Source organism: Corvus hawaiiensis, chromosome 4, assembly GCF_020740725.1.
Source record: "Corvus hawaiiensis isolate bCorHaw1 chromosome 4, bCorHaw1.pri.cur, whole genome shotgun sequence".
NCBI classification, from domain to species: Eukaryota; Metazoa; Chordata; class Aves; order Passeriformes; family Corvidae; genus Corvus; species Corvus hawaiiensis.
In genome coordinates, this window is record NC_063216.1 from 76,144,552 (window position 1) to 76,162,172 (window position 17,621).

At 44.8% G+C, this 17,621-nt stretch overlaps 1 protein-coding gene across 2 annotated transcripts in view; it reads left to right on the forward strand.

Annotated features, from left to right (window-relative positions):
* Positions 1-17,621, forward strand: part of SFMBT2 (Scm like with four mbt domains 2) — a 105,660-nt gene that overhangs the window by 16,216 nt on the left and 71,823 nt on the right. For both annotated transcript variants that reach the window (XM_048300992.1, XM_048300991.1), the window contains exons 3-4: positions 1,758-1,852; positions 4,554-4,794. In XM_048300992.1, coding sequence (XP_048156949.1) covers positions 1,758-1,852; positions 4,554-4,794 — 336 coding nt within the window. The remainder of the gene's footprint in view (positions 1-1,757; positions 1,853-4,553; positions 4,795-17,621) is intronic.

Genomic DNA, 17,621 nt, shown 5'->3' on the forward strand with positions numbered 1-17,621 from the left:
AAAATATCCCTGTTCATCTAAATTGCCTGCCTGCACGATACAGAATTTTTCCACCAAGCTCCTACCTTGTGGTTAAGTTGTGGCTTATCATTCAGTCAAGGTTGAACAAAGCCCTCATTCTGGGTCAGATATCTCAAGTAGAGCCAGCTTCTGTGCCTCAAGGTTTTTTGCAGGGACTGCAAAAATGAAAACGAAGCCCATTCGCATTGAATGCGTTGAATTTGTCTGGTTTTGGATTGTAATCATGGAGTTGGGTTATTTCTTGCTGAGTTGAAGAGTCATCTGGTAGCCTCTTTATCACTGAAGTAAATGTTGATTTACATCTCCATATTTAAGCAGATTATTGGAGTTTAGGGCAAGGAGTTAGACTTGATGCAGCAGCGTGCAAGTGTTTAACAGTGTTGACAGCTCAGCTTTGAACTCCCAGACGGATCTTTACCCTCCAACAGCTCTGTCTCAAAAAGCCTCTTCTGATGCCCTTTTTCCCCCCTCACCTACGTGGGTCTGGTGCCACAGGCAGCAAATAAAAACTGAGTCTTCCCCTTTTAATAATGAGAGATTCCCCTTGCACAACATAATTTTCTCTGGTCCTGGAAACTGGAGACCTGTAGCAATAATTGCAATAAATTAACCCTGCCTTTTTCTTCATAAAACTGTCTGGGGAGGGTTCTTAATTCAGTTTGTCATGAGTCACTTTAATTACATCATGACCACGCTGATGAATGTTTGGGCAGGTAAAGGGTCTCTGAGAGTTTGCCTGATAAATGCTTATTGCAAAGAGCTCATTGCTAGACTGTAAATATTTTTGCTCTGGGGATGAAACTGGGCTTGCAAGATTGCTTGGGAACAAAATGAAAGCAATCAGATTTGGCTGATTTTCTGTAAGTGAAAGAAGATTTATTTTTAATTATTGCTGTGTGCATTTCTGTGATGGTTTGGGGCCTTGGCTCTGCTCAGCGTGGTTATAAAGAAAGAAAAGAAAGAGTGGTCATGTCAAGCCCTTCCTGTGGGGAGGGATTGTGTGGGGCAGCAGTGTGGCTGGGCAAGAGAGAGTGCAGAGTCCCAAATCTGAAGGGGAGCAGGGAGCAAGAAGGCTGTAGGGGTCTAGTGAGGTGTGCTGGGGGGTTTGGGGAAAAGCAGCTGTAGTCTTGGGGGAAGAGGGAGGCAGGGGGGGTTTATCTGAGATTTATGGGTGGAGCAGTGCTGAGGAAAGAGAAAAAGGATGGCAGGAGTGAAAATGGGTGTCCCTCACCCCAAGGACTGGGGTGTTTGGTCTACACACTGCTCAGCCAACAGAAGCATCTTCTGATTTATCACTGGGGCTCTGCTGTAATTGACGGTGCTGGGTGAGCCACTTGGAGGGAACAAGGACATTGCACCTCAGTGACAGTGGGCAGGCAGCCACCTCCCTCGCAGCCAGAGAGTCATCAAATGCAAAATAAAAGAGCACGAGTGCCTGTTGCAGTGTATGACAGTTTTTGTGCCCCCACTGCCATGGAAGCAAAGTCATCGCTGGTGTCAGTGTTGGCTGCTAAAGCCCCAGAGTCTGCTGAAAGCATAATAAGAGCTGGTCAAAACACAGATCCTTACAGCAAGCTTTCTGTTTTCCCTTCTGTTGATGTTTATACTGGTTGCTATTCTCACCCTGAACTCTTTGACACAACTTTTGCCTTCTTTGGCTGTGCTTTAGGCTGCTTCTCTTTCTCTCGTTTGGTTGTTTTTTTTTTTAATTTTTAAATTTTTTTGCTTTTGAGCAGATGAGGGCTCCAGCATTGAGGACACAGACTTCAACTGGGATGAGTTCCTGGAGGAAACAGGAGCCAGTGCTGCTCCCCACACCTCCTTCAAACACGTACGTGCTTCCTCTGAGCCTTGTGGGTGTTGTACATGTTCCCTCTTCTGGTTTTCAGGGGCTCCCTGGAGAACTGGAGTGGAGTCTGACCATTTTGGGGAGAAACTGTCCCTCCACACATGTGACAACCTGAAGGGGAATAGCTCTCAAGCTGGTGTTAGGTCACCTTGGGGTGTTTGCAGTCATAGCTTGGAGCTCTGTGTCTGTGCCACTCCCTTATCTTCTCTCTTCCCATCAAATTTTCCATTTTTGAGGGCTTATGTTGCTCGCCTTTTGCTTATAATGCACTCATTTTTTTCTCCACCTATTTTCCCCTCTATATTCATTGTTGTCCATGCCAGCCTGTAGAGATTGATGTCACAAGAGTTTCTTATTTCTCCAAAGGTCCTTTTAATGCCTGATTTACTGACTGGCAGAGTCACTCAGCTCTAGAGTTCAGTGTGGCTCGTAGGAAACCATCTCTCAGCCTCGTGCCTGGAGATGCTTTCTCAGAAGTGTGGGAAGCAGGGAGTTGGGCAGGTGGTGCTTTTCCTGGGTGAACATGGAGCATACGGACAGCTGTGGTAGTGACAGGTTTGTGCACAGATCCAGCACAAGCAGCATTGGAAGAGACCTCTGGAGATCATCAGGTCCTCATCTTTGATGATCTCTGGAGATCATCTTTTTCCTCCAAGTGATTTTGTGGCTTATTTTGTAGGGCTAAGGAGCTGCAGGGATGGAAAAACCTCTCTTTTGTCTACCAGCACAGTCCTTCATTCCCTATTTTGCTTTCATTTTAACAACAGTGGAGTACTGCAGGGTGAAGGACCATAATTCTCTATACTGGAGAGTTACAGGGCAATGCTTATTATGGAGTTTATTCTTCATCCAGCAGCTGTCTGGACAGAGCATCTTGTCCCAGATTTCTGCTCCAGGCCCAAAGTAGAAAGTTTTGTGCTTCATGAAGCCCTTAAGGATGTCTTCAGTTGTGTGGAGATGTCCAGCTCATCCTGCTGATCCTGCTGACTGCAGTGACTCACAGCACCTCAATCCTGGGAATGTCAGCGTGGGACAGGTTGGTGCTGGCGACAGTCCTTGGTGACTGTGCTTCACAATCTGAAACTTGATCCTCAAAAATCTGGCCAGGAACCTGAAAGTTGTCAGAGAAAGATTATCTTATCTCTCTGATTCCACTCTTGATGTGATTTCCAGTCACAAGTCCCTTGCCTCCAGAGCACCATGTTGGTGTTATGGTGAGCACAGGGAGAAAAACTACAAATGAATCACACTCTGCAGTCATCAGGCTCAGGTGCTTTGAGCTGCAGCTGCCAGTCTGTACTGGGAGGAGGCCAGGAGATCCAGTTTTTACTGGGATGTGGGCCAGTCTGTACCCTGGATTATTTATGAGGACCCTGAGCATCACCAAGATCCTGTCTTAGCACTAAGTAAAGCAGTGAATGTCACAGACCACCTTCAGTCTTAGACCATCTCCAGAGGTCTCTTTCAGCTGTTCTGTGACTCTGGGCATTGATGCTGCTGGAAATGCCCGCACAAGGAAAGGTGCATGGAATTCTGCCACCTGCAAATGATAAATGGGTTTGGCTGGGCAGCCATTGGGTCAGAAGCTGGAGTTGGATGAGTGAGAGATTGCTGGTCACTTGCCAGAGGAGTGTTTTCTCAGCAGCTTGGCATCCCCCTGTCTGTGAAATCCTCCGTTGACCAAGTAGACCATGTTATATTTGTGAGTAAAAGAGTAATTTTAACCTGCCATTTCAATTGGAAGTCAGTCAGAGACAGGCTTACCCAGATTTAAATCCTTCTGGTTTCAGTAGCAGGTAAAGTTCAAACAAACCTGTAAGAAGCTGTCCTTAAACATCTAGGGAGTAACAGGTTACATTTTGGATGGTTTTGTGAAGACAAGGCTGGCACCTGTCCAGTGAGCTGGCATCCACCTCTTCCTTATCAACAACAGCTAGAGGCATCCCACTGGTCCCTGGGACATAGGTTATGCTGGAGCAGGCCCTGGTGTTCATCAGCAGTGTCCCAAAAGAGATGGGCTGGCATCTCCAGTGTCCTGAAGCAAGTTACAGGTGACCTGCCACTGCTGAGATAAATGGAAGTGACCCAGATGATTTACTTCTTTCAGTGACAGGTCATACCTCAATTACCAGGGTGCTGGGAGGGGGAATTGGCTGAGGCTTGAGCTGGTGAGGATGGGTGCAGTGGAAATTCTCTCCTTGGTCTGTCTGGTGCAGCATTCAGCCCTTGATGCTTGTCAAGCCTCTAGAGGTGTTTCAGTGTTATGTGACTAATTATTGTGGTTGGGCTTAACTCCTAGAGGTGCTTCATACCTGCCTTTTTACCTTGCATGTGTCCTGTGGTTTGCCTGATGGAGCTGTGCAGTGGGAAATGAAAGCTCGTTTGAGTTATGCTGACTGTATCCCAGGCATTAGTGAGATTCAGGGAGTGAGGATGGGTGCCAGTCCTCTCCTGGATGTAGTACACCTGAAGGTACCACTCCTGCACTTTGGGACCTGTGGGACTTGCATGATGGCATATGTGCTGGTGAAGCAGGAATGGAACTGCCCAGACAGATGGAGAAGGAGGTGGTTGGATTGAGACACAGTCAGCTCATGTCCTATCCCAGGGCAGCATTTCTGGGCGGGGTGGGGTCTCCCTGCAAAGCAGAAAAGGTAACACCATGCCTTTCTCATTTTGCAAGGTTGAAATCAGCCTTCAAAGCAGTTTCCAGCCAGGGATGAAATTAGAAGTGGCCAGCAAGAGCAATCCAGACACGTATTGGGTGGCTACGATCATCACCACCTGTGGGCAGCTCCTGCTGCTCCGTTACTGTGGCTACGGAGATGACCGCAGGGCAGACTTCTGGTGTGATGTGATGACAGCAGACCTGCACCCCGTGGGCTGGTGCACGCAGAACAACAAGGTCCTGATGCCTCCAGATGGTGAGTTCTGCCTGGTTTCTGCTCTAGGGTCGTGCTCTGCTATTGGGCTGTGGGTTCATCTCCGGATTTCTGGTTGGTCTGGGATGGGCACTCCAGGTCTTCAGCTGGTGTTGGGTGATGTGGGCAGGGTCATGTCCCCACAGGATTCAGTTTGCCAGTCAGCCTCCAGAAAAGGCATTTTTGCCCTAGTTGGTAACAACAGAAGGCACTTCCACAGGGAGCTGTCTTCTTGCTGCTGAACTGTAATGTTGTGATTTTCACTTCAGGGAGAAAACCGTCCTGTTCTGGTAGAAAGGAGGAGTGAAATTCAAGAGTGAGAACAAACTAAAATAAGCAAGATCAGTTTGGGTGTAACTGAAATCAGAAGCTGACTTTGCACTCAAAGTGTTTTGCCCTGAAAGTTTAAAACCTTCCACCACCAGACTCCAGCAGCTTTTAATTCCAGTGACAGATCCACGTGATTAAAGATAGCAGAATTTGGTCATTACTGGTTAGGACATGTCCTGATTGGCAGCTCTTAGGTGCACAAAAGCTGAATGGAAGCGTTGTAGGTTCCTGAGTGGCCCGTGTGGAGCAGTTTGTTCATGATACAGTTTAATCCCCAGTGTATAAGAATATATATATATATATGTGTGTGTGTGTGTGTGTATATATATATATATATATATATATAGGCTATGTACATCAACAGAGCAGCTGTGGTGTATCCTTGCTACTACATTGCTCCAAGCAGAGACATTGTCAGTGTTGCTTCTAAGCATTCCTGCCATATACCCCATTTATTCTGGATTAAGGGAAGAAGAGATGAGTATTCAGCCTCCAGCTTGTGCATACACTTAAGAAAAGTCTCATTTAAGGGATCTGCTGCTGAAGTTACTCTTTCCCTTTCTGCTACCTGTGGCCATTGGAAGCAGTGCATGTGCCAGCTGTGTGCCACGTGGGATTTCTCCTGGAGTAAGTGTTCCCTGATTTCCCCCTGAAGTGAGCTGTAGACACAGTCTTTGAATCAAAGCTGACATTTCCTGCCTTGCATATGCCCAACTCTGAGCTAAACTTACGTTTTTGTTCTGGTCTGTGTATCTTGAATAAACACAAGATTGATTGTTTAAAAGAAAAAAAAAGAAGTCTTGAAGATAAATACAGCTGAGAAATCTCTTGGCTTAGCACCAGTAAATCAAGCTGATGTGAGAGGGGGTGAGGTATTTTATTTTATTGGCCTCTTAAACTACGTTTTGTTATGTGGATTACAGTCAGCATTACCAGAAAGGTGTACAGTGCTGCAGACTAAATCTCAAAATGTGAGGGTCAGGGGGGTAAGAGAACTTCCTGAATGTCATAATAGAAAATAACAATTCCCTTATAACCAGAGGCAAGTGCTTCTCCTGGATTTGTTGGAATTTGCCCCTTGGGTCGTGGCTGCTCTGTGGGAATTGCCTTGCTTGAGTGACTGCAAGTGTGCAGTGTCCTACATCCCTTCTCCTCTGGTGGGTGATGTAACTGTACACCAGGGTCTTAAATTTGGGTGACTGCCCTGTTGGGTTCTTTTTTTTTGTTCCCCCCCCCCCCATTTTCAGTGAATAAACTTTGTTGAATATGTCATAGTATAATTCTCAGAAAGAATAAATTAAATGCGTGATTTGTTATTTCAAAAGAGATTTAAGCATTTAAAAGCTTGGCTCGTATTTTGGAATGAGGCATCTAAAATGCCCAAGAGGATCTGAACCTTCAGGACTTACAGAATCATAGGATCTATGCGTTGGTAAAAGAGAACCTGGTCTTCTCTGTGAACTCTGTGGAGATTTTTTTAAACCTCTAGAGCATTGCACTGCACCTTATTTTGTTGTCAGACCTGTGGGAGAAACAAAAACCAGCTTTAAATTGCATGGACCCATTTCTGAAGGGATCATTTCTGCACATCTTAATTACAAGAAGTGTATCTGTTGGCTAGAGCATGCAAACAGCATGGCCAGGGCTGGTTATCTGTCATTAGCCTGTGATTTTAATCAGGAGCTGAAGGCTTTGGTTAAAAAGCAGAGTTGCCAGAAGGGGCTAGTTTAACAGCCAGAATGACAGCGCTGGGACAATGCTCTGTACGAGTCAGGTTGGACTGATCAGTGCTCCTCTCATAAATGTGATGCCAGACAAGAATGGCAGAGTGATGGCACAAAGAATTTCATTAGATGGGAGAGAGATGCAACAAAATGGGCCGGTTCAGTTCAGCAGATCGATAGAACTTGATTTAAAGTCCAGCACACACAGAGCTTTTAAGAGGCGGCTGCCAAATAATTGTTGTTTATGATCCAAATCGGAGGAAGCCGATTAATTTACTGACTGCTGCTCCGTTATTTATGGGGTGACGTGTGTGTTGCATCATGGTGCCTGTGGCCTGTGAGTAAAATGTCAAGTCGTGTTCTGTCCTCCCTTGACGTGTTGGTGCAGTCACTAGATAGGAATACCTGAGGTGGCAGTAAAATGTCTTGGTTTATGGCAGGATGGTGCGAGTGCACGTGTGCCTGTGAGCTTCACCCTCCAACCCCCTCCTCCACAGGAAATCAAAGGAATAAAATTGTAGTTACTTCAAGCTTTGCCATTAATTATATTTTTCTCATTACAAATCGGTGTGTAATTTGAATTGCAAACTCAACTATCCTGGCAGAATAGATCTGTTTACCATTCAAAGCAAAATGAAAATTATTTAAATTAGTTAATATAGAACTCATTTGAATGAATTGGATGTTTATTCATGAACTAGCTGAGGCAAGTGTGAAGCTGTCCTTATGGTCTGTAGCTTTGGCACTGCTCAGCTCTAATGTCACGTCCTGGGACAGAGATTTCTTCTTTATTGCATATTAACTGTGGTGTAAGCAGTGGGTAACTACTGCCTGATGTAGCTGAGTGCGAAATTTTCATCCTTCCTGACAGGGCCCTTCAGCAATTGTAATTCATATGAGGAAGAACAACCTGCTTCAGAGTCCGCTGGCAGTGGCAGGGCAGTGATGGTGTGGGAGGCTTTGTTTCCTGCACTGTAAGGGTGGGATGTAAGGTAGATTTTCCATTGTTTAGTTAAAATTTCCCCATTATATCAGCGTGCATGGAAACAGGGACAGCAATTATCCCCTCTTTGTCTCATTCAAACACTGTCTTCCTCCTCAGCAAAGTGCAGTTGTTTGTCGACATCCTTGATCCCGTGGGATGTTTTACCCGTTGAGCATTAAAAATTTAAGCCTAACTAAACTTTCCTGACTAGTGAAAGGAGCAGAGGTGTCTCTCCTCTTTTAGCCTGTTCATTTCCATGTGCCGTTTTCCTCTGTTGATGACAGTTGAGTTCATGGACACATCCGCCATCGGGTGCAGGAGCGGCGTGGAGAACCTGACAAGTGTAGTAGCTAAATTATGCATCGTGAAAGAGCAGGGACGTCCTGTGATTGACACTGGGGGGTTTTTGTACAGATTGCAGATTTACAGCTGAGCCAACAGAGCCCAGTCTCTCCTGGCACTGTTTTAATGCATCCTGAGATGAGCTGAAGACACCGGACGACAGGATTGTTGTGTACACTTGTAATTGCAGCAGTGGCTTTGCTTTAATGTTATTGACAGATGGAAATTCAAACAGGGCATTTCTGTGTGCAGATCTGTGAGCTGGAGTCTGCTTGCCATGCAGACTGGGAGGCTGGAGATGGAAAGAAACACAGCAGGGAGAGAACCAGGTCTATACTTCGATTTTGCAGTGGACTGGTGCGGATGGAAAAACCTCTGAACGCTGGGCCTACCTGGGCTTGGTGACCAAGGTGATCAATCACTCTGTGATTCTGTGTAGGAAAGCAGCTTTTACTTTCCTGTTGCATCAATACAAGGGGGATTAAAGTTCTGAAGTCTGATCCTGGGGTGAAATAACCTCTTTCATGGTGTTGAGCTTTATAAAGTTGAACCAATCAAATACACCATTAAGAGGGGTAGACTTAAAGCATTTTGGCTGCCCAGGCTTTCTGTGAAGGCAAACACCATTATTTGGTCACTATTTGAGACAGGTTTTCGTGTGGCTCTCAGGTGAGATTAGCTCCTATACCAGATCTGGGCCAAAGGAGGGAAATTTCACTGTGGTTCTAAGTGCTGGGTCAGATTCTGGGCAAGATATGGTTGAAAAGGGAGCTAAAACTTGTGTCATGGCAAATTGAGTTGTCTTCAAGTGACAACTTACTGCTTTTTTTTGTTTGATTGGTTTTATATATTATCATCTGAATTTATCACAGAGCAAAATCCTGCTCTTTGGGGTCACTGGTGTAAAGGAGGGGAGAAATGGATCTGGTTGGCCTTGTCAAAATTTACAGCATGATGACTCTGAATGGATTCTGAATGGCCAGAAGATGGTCTGCTGTGTTGCAGGTGTGGATTTGGTGTTCCCCCAAGGCACACAGAAGGCTTTTTTGAGGGTCAAAGCTCAGGGTGGTGGTGATGTGACCCATGCCTTTGGCTTTCAGCATCTTTATTGGAGCTCCCTTGTGACTGCAAAGCTTGTCCATAGGCTTCATAACAGGGGGACACAGAGATCAAAGATAATGTTTCTGACAATGGATGAGGGTGTTCAAAACTTCTCTTTCAGAAAATACAGTCATGGATATTTTTTTTTTTAATGAAGGCAGCTTTTCCCTGGTAATCTCATCCCAGAGGAAGTAAAAATTAAACTGTGTGTGCCTGCAAGTCTGTAATTACAGTGCAGGTGGAGGGATCAGATGGGCAGGGTGGACTTCTCCTTTTGCTTTTTTACTGGTACGGAGAGCAGATCTGGCCCCAGTTTAGCTCTTTCACCTGAAATATTACTTCCTAAGAGCTTGAGGCTGGAGAAAATAAGTAGGCATTCACTGAGCTTACGCTGTTTTACATCAGCTAAGAACTGGGCCCTCAAGCCAAGTAAAATGAAACTCGGAAATCTTCTTTGGCAGGTTGCACTGTCAAAGACTGTGGATGTTTTTAAAGCAGTATCCAGGGCTGTTTTTTAAAATCTCTGCCCAGTCTTTATCCTGTTATTCCATCAAATCTGAGCTTAGACTAACCTAATGTAAATAGATGGCAGGATTTCTTTATTTTAAATGCTGCAAATGACTCCTAGTACAGTGTTTTATGTGTGCTTTTCAAGTCGACTTTAGCAGACTATTAATTATGCAGGGGTGACGTTAGCATAAATAACTAGTCAGCAAATAAATGTCAATTAAATATTCTATTAGCATAGTAGGTAGCTTTATGCATTGGCATAGAACATTTAGCAGATTATACTTAACGAGCATATAAAAAAATAGCTTTTTTTTTTCTTAGCTCTCCTGATGACGGCAAAGGGGAGAAGAGGAGGTAAAAATGCTGGCTTTGGCTGAAATTCGCTGTGGTAGGAGTCAAGTCAGTTGACTCTGGTGTATCTTAGGAGTTTCCAGGAGCTGGAAGTCACTGGAGCATGTCATGGCTTGGCATTTTCCCCCAGCCTCTTGTAGCCCCTTGCAGACTTGCTCCTGAGGAAAACATACTTTCATTACAGCACCTTCAGTAGTTTTTCCTTCCCTTCCTTGGCGTGACTCAGATTCCTCAGTCTGGGATGTGAAAATTCAAGAGTTAGCCCGTGGCTCGTGTGGCATCAGGGTAATGTTGTCTTGATAGGGAAAACGGTCTTTTCACTATTGTGTGAAACTGCAAATCTTTTGCATGTGCTGCTGGCTTTAGTTACTTTCAAAAGACTTAATATTGCTAAGTGAGGCCCTTTTGGGGTAAACTGAGCGTAACAGGCCCCCACGTGTCTTTTGGGAATGTGATTAATTGTTGAGCTACTGTGTAAATGTGGCACAGCCTGGCCAGTGGGTCAGGCTTTGCAAGAAGTTTGAGGCATAGGCTTCATCAAATGCAGAGGGTTTTGATCATCTCCAGGTTTGCTGGGCTTGAGGTCAACATTTTCTGTTTTGATTTTCCTTCTAATACTATTTTTCAGGTCTAGAGGCATAACTGCAGAGAACCTTGCAGGGATGAGATGCTCGCTGGTTTATTAGGTGGAGTGGGGAGTAAATGATTTATCCTGATGTTTCAGTTGTGAAACTCAGACAAAAAAAACACTTCCTGAGTGGGAAACACGAGGTGTGCACTGCTCTGGCTCTGGCTGTGACCGCTGTGAGTGATGGAGGAAATTGAGGGGAAAAAACAATGTTTGGTTAAACACAGGTCTTTTTGTTTAAAGGTTTTTGGGAGTGCTGTAGAGGTGGTGCTTAGGAGCACAGCTACCACAAGATTCCCAGCCTTGGCTCTGCAGTGGCCCTGTGGCTCAGGTACGTGGCCTTTGGGCACTCTTGGCTCTCTGCTAAGGGGAAAGTTTTCCCCGAGGCCAACTCTCATCATCTGGGGTCACTCTTTGTGCTTCTCTTGAGTATCTGGTGGAAATGGCTTAGAAAAGTTCCTTTTTCCCCTTCACAAAACTGTAAATTCAAAGCCACTGCTTTGTATTCACCAATATTTTCCTTTGGGAAAAAGTCAGCGTTTTTCCCCTCAAAAACATCAAGATGGCTGTTTTTGGGATTAAACATCCAAAAAACTGTCTTGAGTTGCTGCAGACTCAGCACCCCAGAAGTGGGTGCTGGTCCCTCCTTGCCCTTTTGCCTGGGTTAGACTTTGTCTCAGGAGGTTTTGGCCTCTCCTTGTGCGTTCATCTTGACATTCTTCTCCTTGATGCCCCGAGATGCGCTTGTGCCTGGGGAACCCAGCCCTTGCTGGGGATCAGGCATTTGAAAAATTGAAACCGTGCAAGATTGTTTACTTTTCCAGTGGAAAAAAAGAAAGCCCAGAGCTTGCACATGAAGTAGGCTCTGTTTATTAAAAGCAAGAAAAGAAACGCACTTTAATCAAAACCTAATTTTCCAGTAAGAAGCCGTTTCAGCAGAAATATGCCCTGCAATCCTAGTTTCCAGGGACAACTGCTTATGCTGTATTTATATTTATTTATGCTCACAAACAAATGGAGGAAGGGAAAGAGGAGCAGGCCGGACCAGACAGCCTGTGGTCCAGCGAGGCAGGGATGTGTGCAGTGCCTGTGGGCAACCAAAACTGCTCAGGACCCTGCAGTGCTCCTAAAGTGCCTCTTCAGCATCTGTGTTCGGGTGCTTTTTTAATCATAGAATCCAAGAATGGTTGGGTTTGAAGGGATCTTACTGATCATCTCATTCCACTCCCTGCCATGGGCAGGGACATCTTCCACAGAGCAGAGTATTTCTAAGGGTAATTTGGAAAAATCAGATTGTGCCTACACCTAGATTAGGTATCAATGCAAGTCCTTAGAGGGTTGACAGTTTCACTGATGCAGTTGTCCCCTAACGCAAATCCTGGATTTTTTCAGATTTATGGGTGGAAAATACTTTTCACCTATAACTACAGCCTGTCCTTGTTCCTGTACTGGACTGAGCCATGTAGTCAGCAAACCTTGTAAAAGAATATTATTTAGTTTTACAGCTAACACTGGGGATAATGCAGCACTGTTTACTCTAGTGTGTTATTAACCCAGCTCGGAGCATGGGTTTAATCTGGAGGTTGGCTGGCAGCCAAGGAAGGGTTCAAGAATTGGTTCTCCAATGGATGAGGTTTGAGAGCCAGTGACTCAGACACGGCCCTACTGAAATGAATCCGCTCTCTGCCTGCTTTTCCCTCGCTTGGGTGGACTCTCTGTCCTGACTTTTATCTCCACATGCTGCTGCCTTCCTCCACAAATGAGGGATGTTGCCATTCCCACAGCAGCTGGATGGTTTGTAGCATCATAAAGGGTCCCTTTTGGGCGGTGCAGGAAAGGCTGAACGATGAATCCTGTTATGATTAAAGAAGCAGCACCTTGTGTACAAGCAACAGCAGAGCTGAGGATCAGGGATATTGCAATGAAAACTGAAAGCCTAATCCTTTTATAAACAGTCTGGAGGGGGGGAGAGAAAAGCAGTGATTTTCGGGGACTTTGACAAGTTATAAATATATCCTGAGTGAAACCAATAGTGTGGAGCTTTATGAAAGATTTAATGAATGAATATTTCATGCCCACATGGTGCTTCTTCTGTAACGTGTGCTGTTGGTAAAAAGCAATAAACAAAGAACCTCCTTCAGGGTTTGTTTGGGCTTTTAAATTAAACTAATTTAATCAACTTTTTCAGTCAAGCTTGATATTAGTTCATTTCTGTACACAGCACTGTACTCGGTTCTGTTTGTTTTCTCCTGATACCTGTTCCGCTGTTTGGAAGATGCTTGAATATCAGAGAATGATTCATTTCATCCTGCCCATATGCTGCATCTGGGTTTTCAAGGCAGAGAGTACAGTCCTGACTTTTTCCTTTTCCTAAAGCCCGAGGAGCCATCCATCCTATACCATCACAGCTGGGGGTGTTACAGGACTCCAGCTGAGGTCGTTATCCAGCAGGAAAATCACTTGAGCGTGTTGGTCATTTCTGATTGTAAGCAAGAAGAATTTTTCTGGGTTTTGGAAGCCTTCAGCACTCAGTTTGCTGCTGCTTGAAGGACTAGAACTGACCCAAACTGCTCTGGAGTCTGGCCCCATATGGCCAGCGAGGCTTGGATGCTTCTGCACTGGATGTCAGAGGTTTATGCAGGGAGATTGAAATTCTCCTCAAGCTCAGGCTCTTGGCAAGGTTGGGGCTTGGGTGTGCTAGTGAAGTTTCTTTATGCTTGGCTGTCATGACAAATAGCCAGGAGGAAATCAGGGTATGTGTTAGCTCTGTGTTCCATGTCTTTTGCAATAATTTCCAAAAAAACCTTGGGGACCTGATTCTTCCTTGGGAGCAGCAGGACTGAAGCCAGTTGATGTTTTCACAGCTGGACCAGCAAGTGAAAAGCCAATGAGACACAGTAGGGAGATAAAAGCAAGGGTGACTGGAGGGGTAGAATTAACTTTGGGGAGGCTTCAGCATGAGCTATGGACCCTCTCAACCCCACACCTTGCATGGAATGGGGCATTTCTTAGCTACTTTTGCCATGAGGAGGAGCAAAAGTGGGGGGCGGGGTGGTTTGTTGTTGTGGTTTTTTTGTGGTTTGTTTTTTTGGTTGGTTTTTTTTTTCCCTTGTGGAACCAGTTGATTTTGTAGTGGGCAACTTTGGGAACTGAAATTCATCCCTCTTGGCTGAATGCAGTATGGTCCCATGGGGTTTCTGCTACATATGAGCAGGGCTTTGTATAGGAAGAGCGGTTGTATTAGAAACAGAGTGAGTTTTGCTTGTCCAAACCCACACAGACCTCAGTTTCATTTATTTTTGTAGCATTATTAGGCAATGTGTGAGATTCTCTCTATAGATCAAAGCTCAAGCCCACTGCACAGCAAAAGGGTTAAACTTCAGCAAAGACTGATGCAGCAAAACTCCTTGCAGATGATGCTGAGCTGCAGCAGTTGACTTATCCAGCCCAAAACGTTGGCAGAACCAATTTCTGTGTCAGCTCCTGACCTCCTGCAAGGAAAACTCATTTCGGTGGCACTCAGGCTCTGTTCAGGATGCTTGGAGCACTTGAGGTGAGCAGTTGAGCCCCCATGGCTTTGCCTTCTGTTGCTCATGATTCTGGTCACAGTCTGCAGGGTAACTCTGCAGCCTCCACTGTGACCAAACCATTGGTTTTGGGCCTGATGTTTAGTGCAGGTTATGCTGGAGGAACAGAGATGGGGAGGAAAGAAGTAATTGCAGCGTGAGGTAGAGACTGTGAATGAGAAGCTGCATTTCCAAGGAAATACTGCAGGAAAAGGCTGTGAGTAGACACCAGAGTTTTCTGGGAGTAGAGATTCAGGTTCCTGAGATTTCCTCCTTCTGTAGCAGCAAGTGGAACAGGGTGGATTTTTGGATGGTACCTTTGAGACCATTTCAGAAAAAATCTCCCATCGACAGTTGTTGCAGAAAACTTCTTGCATCCACTGAATCAAACAGCAAAATCCTCCTCCCAAGACACTGAAGTGCCAAGATGGAAATTATTTCATAATCAGCCTCAGTGAGGCTCCTAAAAAAAGAGTAAGTTTTAGAACCCTGTTGCTCTGTGTTGAGCCAGTGTTTGACATCATCCAGCCCCTTGGTTCAGATCATGTGAATATGAAAAAAAATGCAGAAAAGTTGAGAATCTGTTCAGTATTGAACAGAAGAATTACAGCCCTGTTTGTAGGCTTGGTGTGTTGTCATTGAGGAGACTCCAGTGTCATTATTCATTATTCAAGCAAACATCACTGACCTGTGCACCTTGCTCGTGACTCTGGAGGTCTCCACACCCTGAATAACCAGCAGTGAATATGCATAGTTGTTCTTCCACACTCACATCATGTCCTTGGACATCTGCTCTGAAGCTGTGGAGATAAAAAGCCCAGAAACCAGAGAAAAATGGGAGGATTGACCCTGAAAGCTTAACAGTGGGTGCAGACCACTCATTTTTTGTAATTGTCAATTTAATTAATGTCTGGCTGAATGCATTTTTAATAAAATACTCTTTAAAAATTATTAGTTTGAGAAATTTTTAAATAGTCACTTCTGATAATTGCATTTAATTTCCCTTCCCTAGTCTCCTGTAATTTTCCCCAGAGGAGTTCTGGAATGGAAATGCCACCTCAGCTGTAAGACTAGACTTAGGTAGTTAATGATACAATAGGTAAAACATGGTCAGATTTAATTAATCTCTATTGGAGACATCTGTGGAGACTTAAAAAAAAAAACCCTATTGCCTTCATATTCTGAGTTAGAAACGCTTTTGGGTGTTTGTATCTGAGAAGTAGGTGATTTTTTTGGTGCATTGGATAGGAACTGGGAAGGGTGAGTAGCACAAGGGATTTGATCCAGAGCATGCCAAAGTTGAAGTACACTTTTCTACGGTGGACCTTTTTTGGTCAGTTTGAAGATTAAATTACGTCTTTTAGTCCTGAGCTGAGGGAGGATTTTCTGAGCTCTTTTAGGCCAAGGACAAACCCAACGTGACCAGTGCCACGTCTTCAGCAGAGCTTTCCTTCAGGTGCACCAGGGGCACCTCGGATTTGTGAGGAACAGGCATGGAGTGAATTTGGGAAGCTGCTAGTGGCAGATGCAAGCGCCAGCATGATCCCAAGCCAGCTGTGACTTGCACTTGATTTTTCCTTCATTATGCATGATAATGTGGGCTCCCAGTCACCGTGGAAGGGGCTGGATTCCTGAAGCAGACCATATGCTCCTGGAGCCCATGGAGGTGGCTCGTAACACAGTGCGGAGGTTTAAGGGATGCTCTTAGAAAGCATTTCCCTGATGACACTTAAAAATCAATTCTTCTAACCCAGATACCAAATTCTGGGTCAGTTCTGGTCCTTCTGCGTGACATTGGAAAAGTTTTGCTGTGAATTCCCAAATAATCTGTTTCTATGTCTCTGTGTGTGTGCTCTCACTTCCATTTGATTTCGGTCACAGAAGGAGAAAAGAAACCAGACCCACAAACGAGCTTAAGGACATGCTGAAAGCCATCCTGATTGATGGTTTATTTTGTGTTGTGAGGCAGAGCATCCACCTCCTGTGTTTGTAGCTAAAAAAGGCTTTTTTCCCCACGCTGCCACTTGGGAATGAAGAAATGAGGGGAAAGTCAGCGTTTTTAGGTGTAAAAATATAGCTACTTCCTAAAGTGCTGGAGTTGATGTAGAAGATTAATTATATCCAGGGAAAACCTTGCCAGATTCAGGAAACCATCCTGCTATGTGTTGTACCAGTTTTACTGAAGAGGCTCTGCCACGCTGAGTACAGAACCTAAAGAAGGGGAAATCCTGCAATTCTCCTGTGCCAAACAACTCTGGGAAAGTCAGTGAGGAGTCCCTGGCCACGTGAAGCATCTACACCCTGAATATTTTGACTGCTGAAATGACCTCTTCCATAGAGCCCTGCTTTGCTTTGAGCAATTCTGCTGTTGCCCTTGGCCTTTTCAGCCTGGATATCAGCAGGTGGATCTGTTGGGAAGGCCTCTTCCTGTACACCATCTAAATTTATTTAGAAAGAAAGAAGCCAAAAAAACCTTGAAGCATTATATGATGAAGATGAGATTAAGGGCTCACAAACCAGTTTGATGAACCATGGCTCTGCACTAATATCTGATTTAGCAGTGAGGGCATTTGGGTTCACCAGAGCATCATCATCTCTTGTCAAAATATCCTAGGTTGATGGCGAAGCTGAAGTTTTATAATTCAAAGGAAGTTTAGAGCACTGTGGAAAAGCTGCTCCCGTTTCAGGTCCTGTAGCACATTGTCATTCTCATTTCAGATGTTGCCTTGCATAATGTTCCACGTTGATCTCAGATTCAGATTTAAACTCTTCAAAGTTCGGGGGATGTTTTTGATCCTGGGATTTATAGTTCAAGCCCCTTTTCTGTTTCCAAGTGAAGAAAACACATGTTTAGCAAGCACAAAATGAGCCTTGATGGAGTATTTCTTTGATGGTGTTGTGATGATGATTATGAATTTACATTTTGTGCATAGGATGTTAAGCACCTCATGGGGCCTGGCTGTGCTTCGACTGTACCATTAATTTCGGGAAGGATGCATGATGAATGTTCATCAGGCCCTCTAGGTTCTGATTTGTGGTGCTCACATCACACAGCCGAGAGGCTCCGGAGTGATTAAACGGGATTCAGTCATTAAGAGCTGGCACTACAAATGTGATTAATTGCAGAATGCACTGTATATTGTGAAATGAGTTTGATGATTTTTTTTTTTTTGAAAACATATGTTTCTGCTTCATGGGGCGTCAGAAGTTGGTGTTGTGGTGAATGAGGCTTGTTTGCTATTTCCATGATAACTTGGGAGTGTGCTGGGTCATGGGAGTGGTTAGATTTCCAC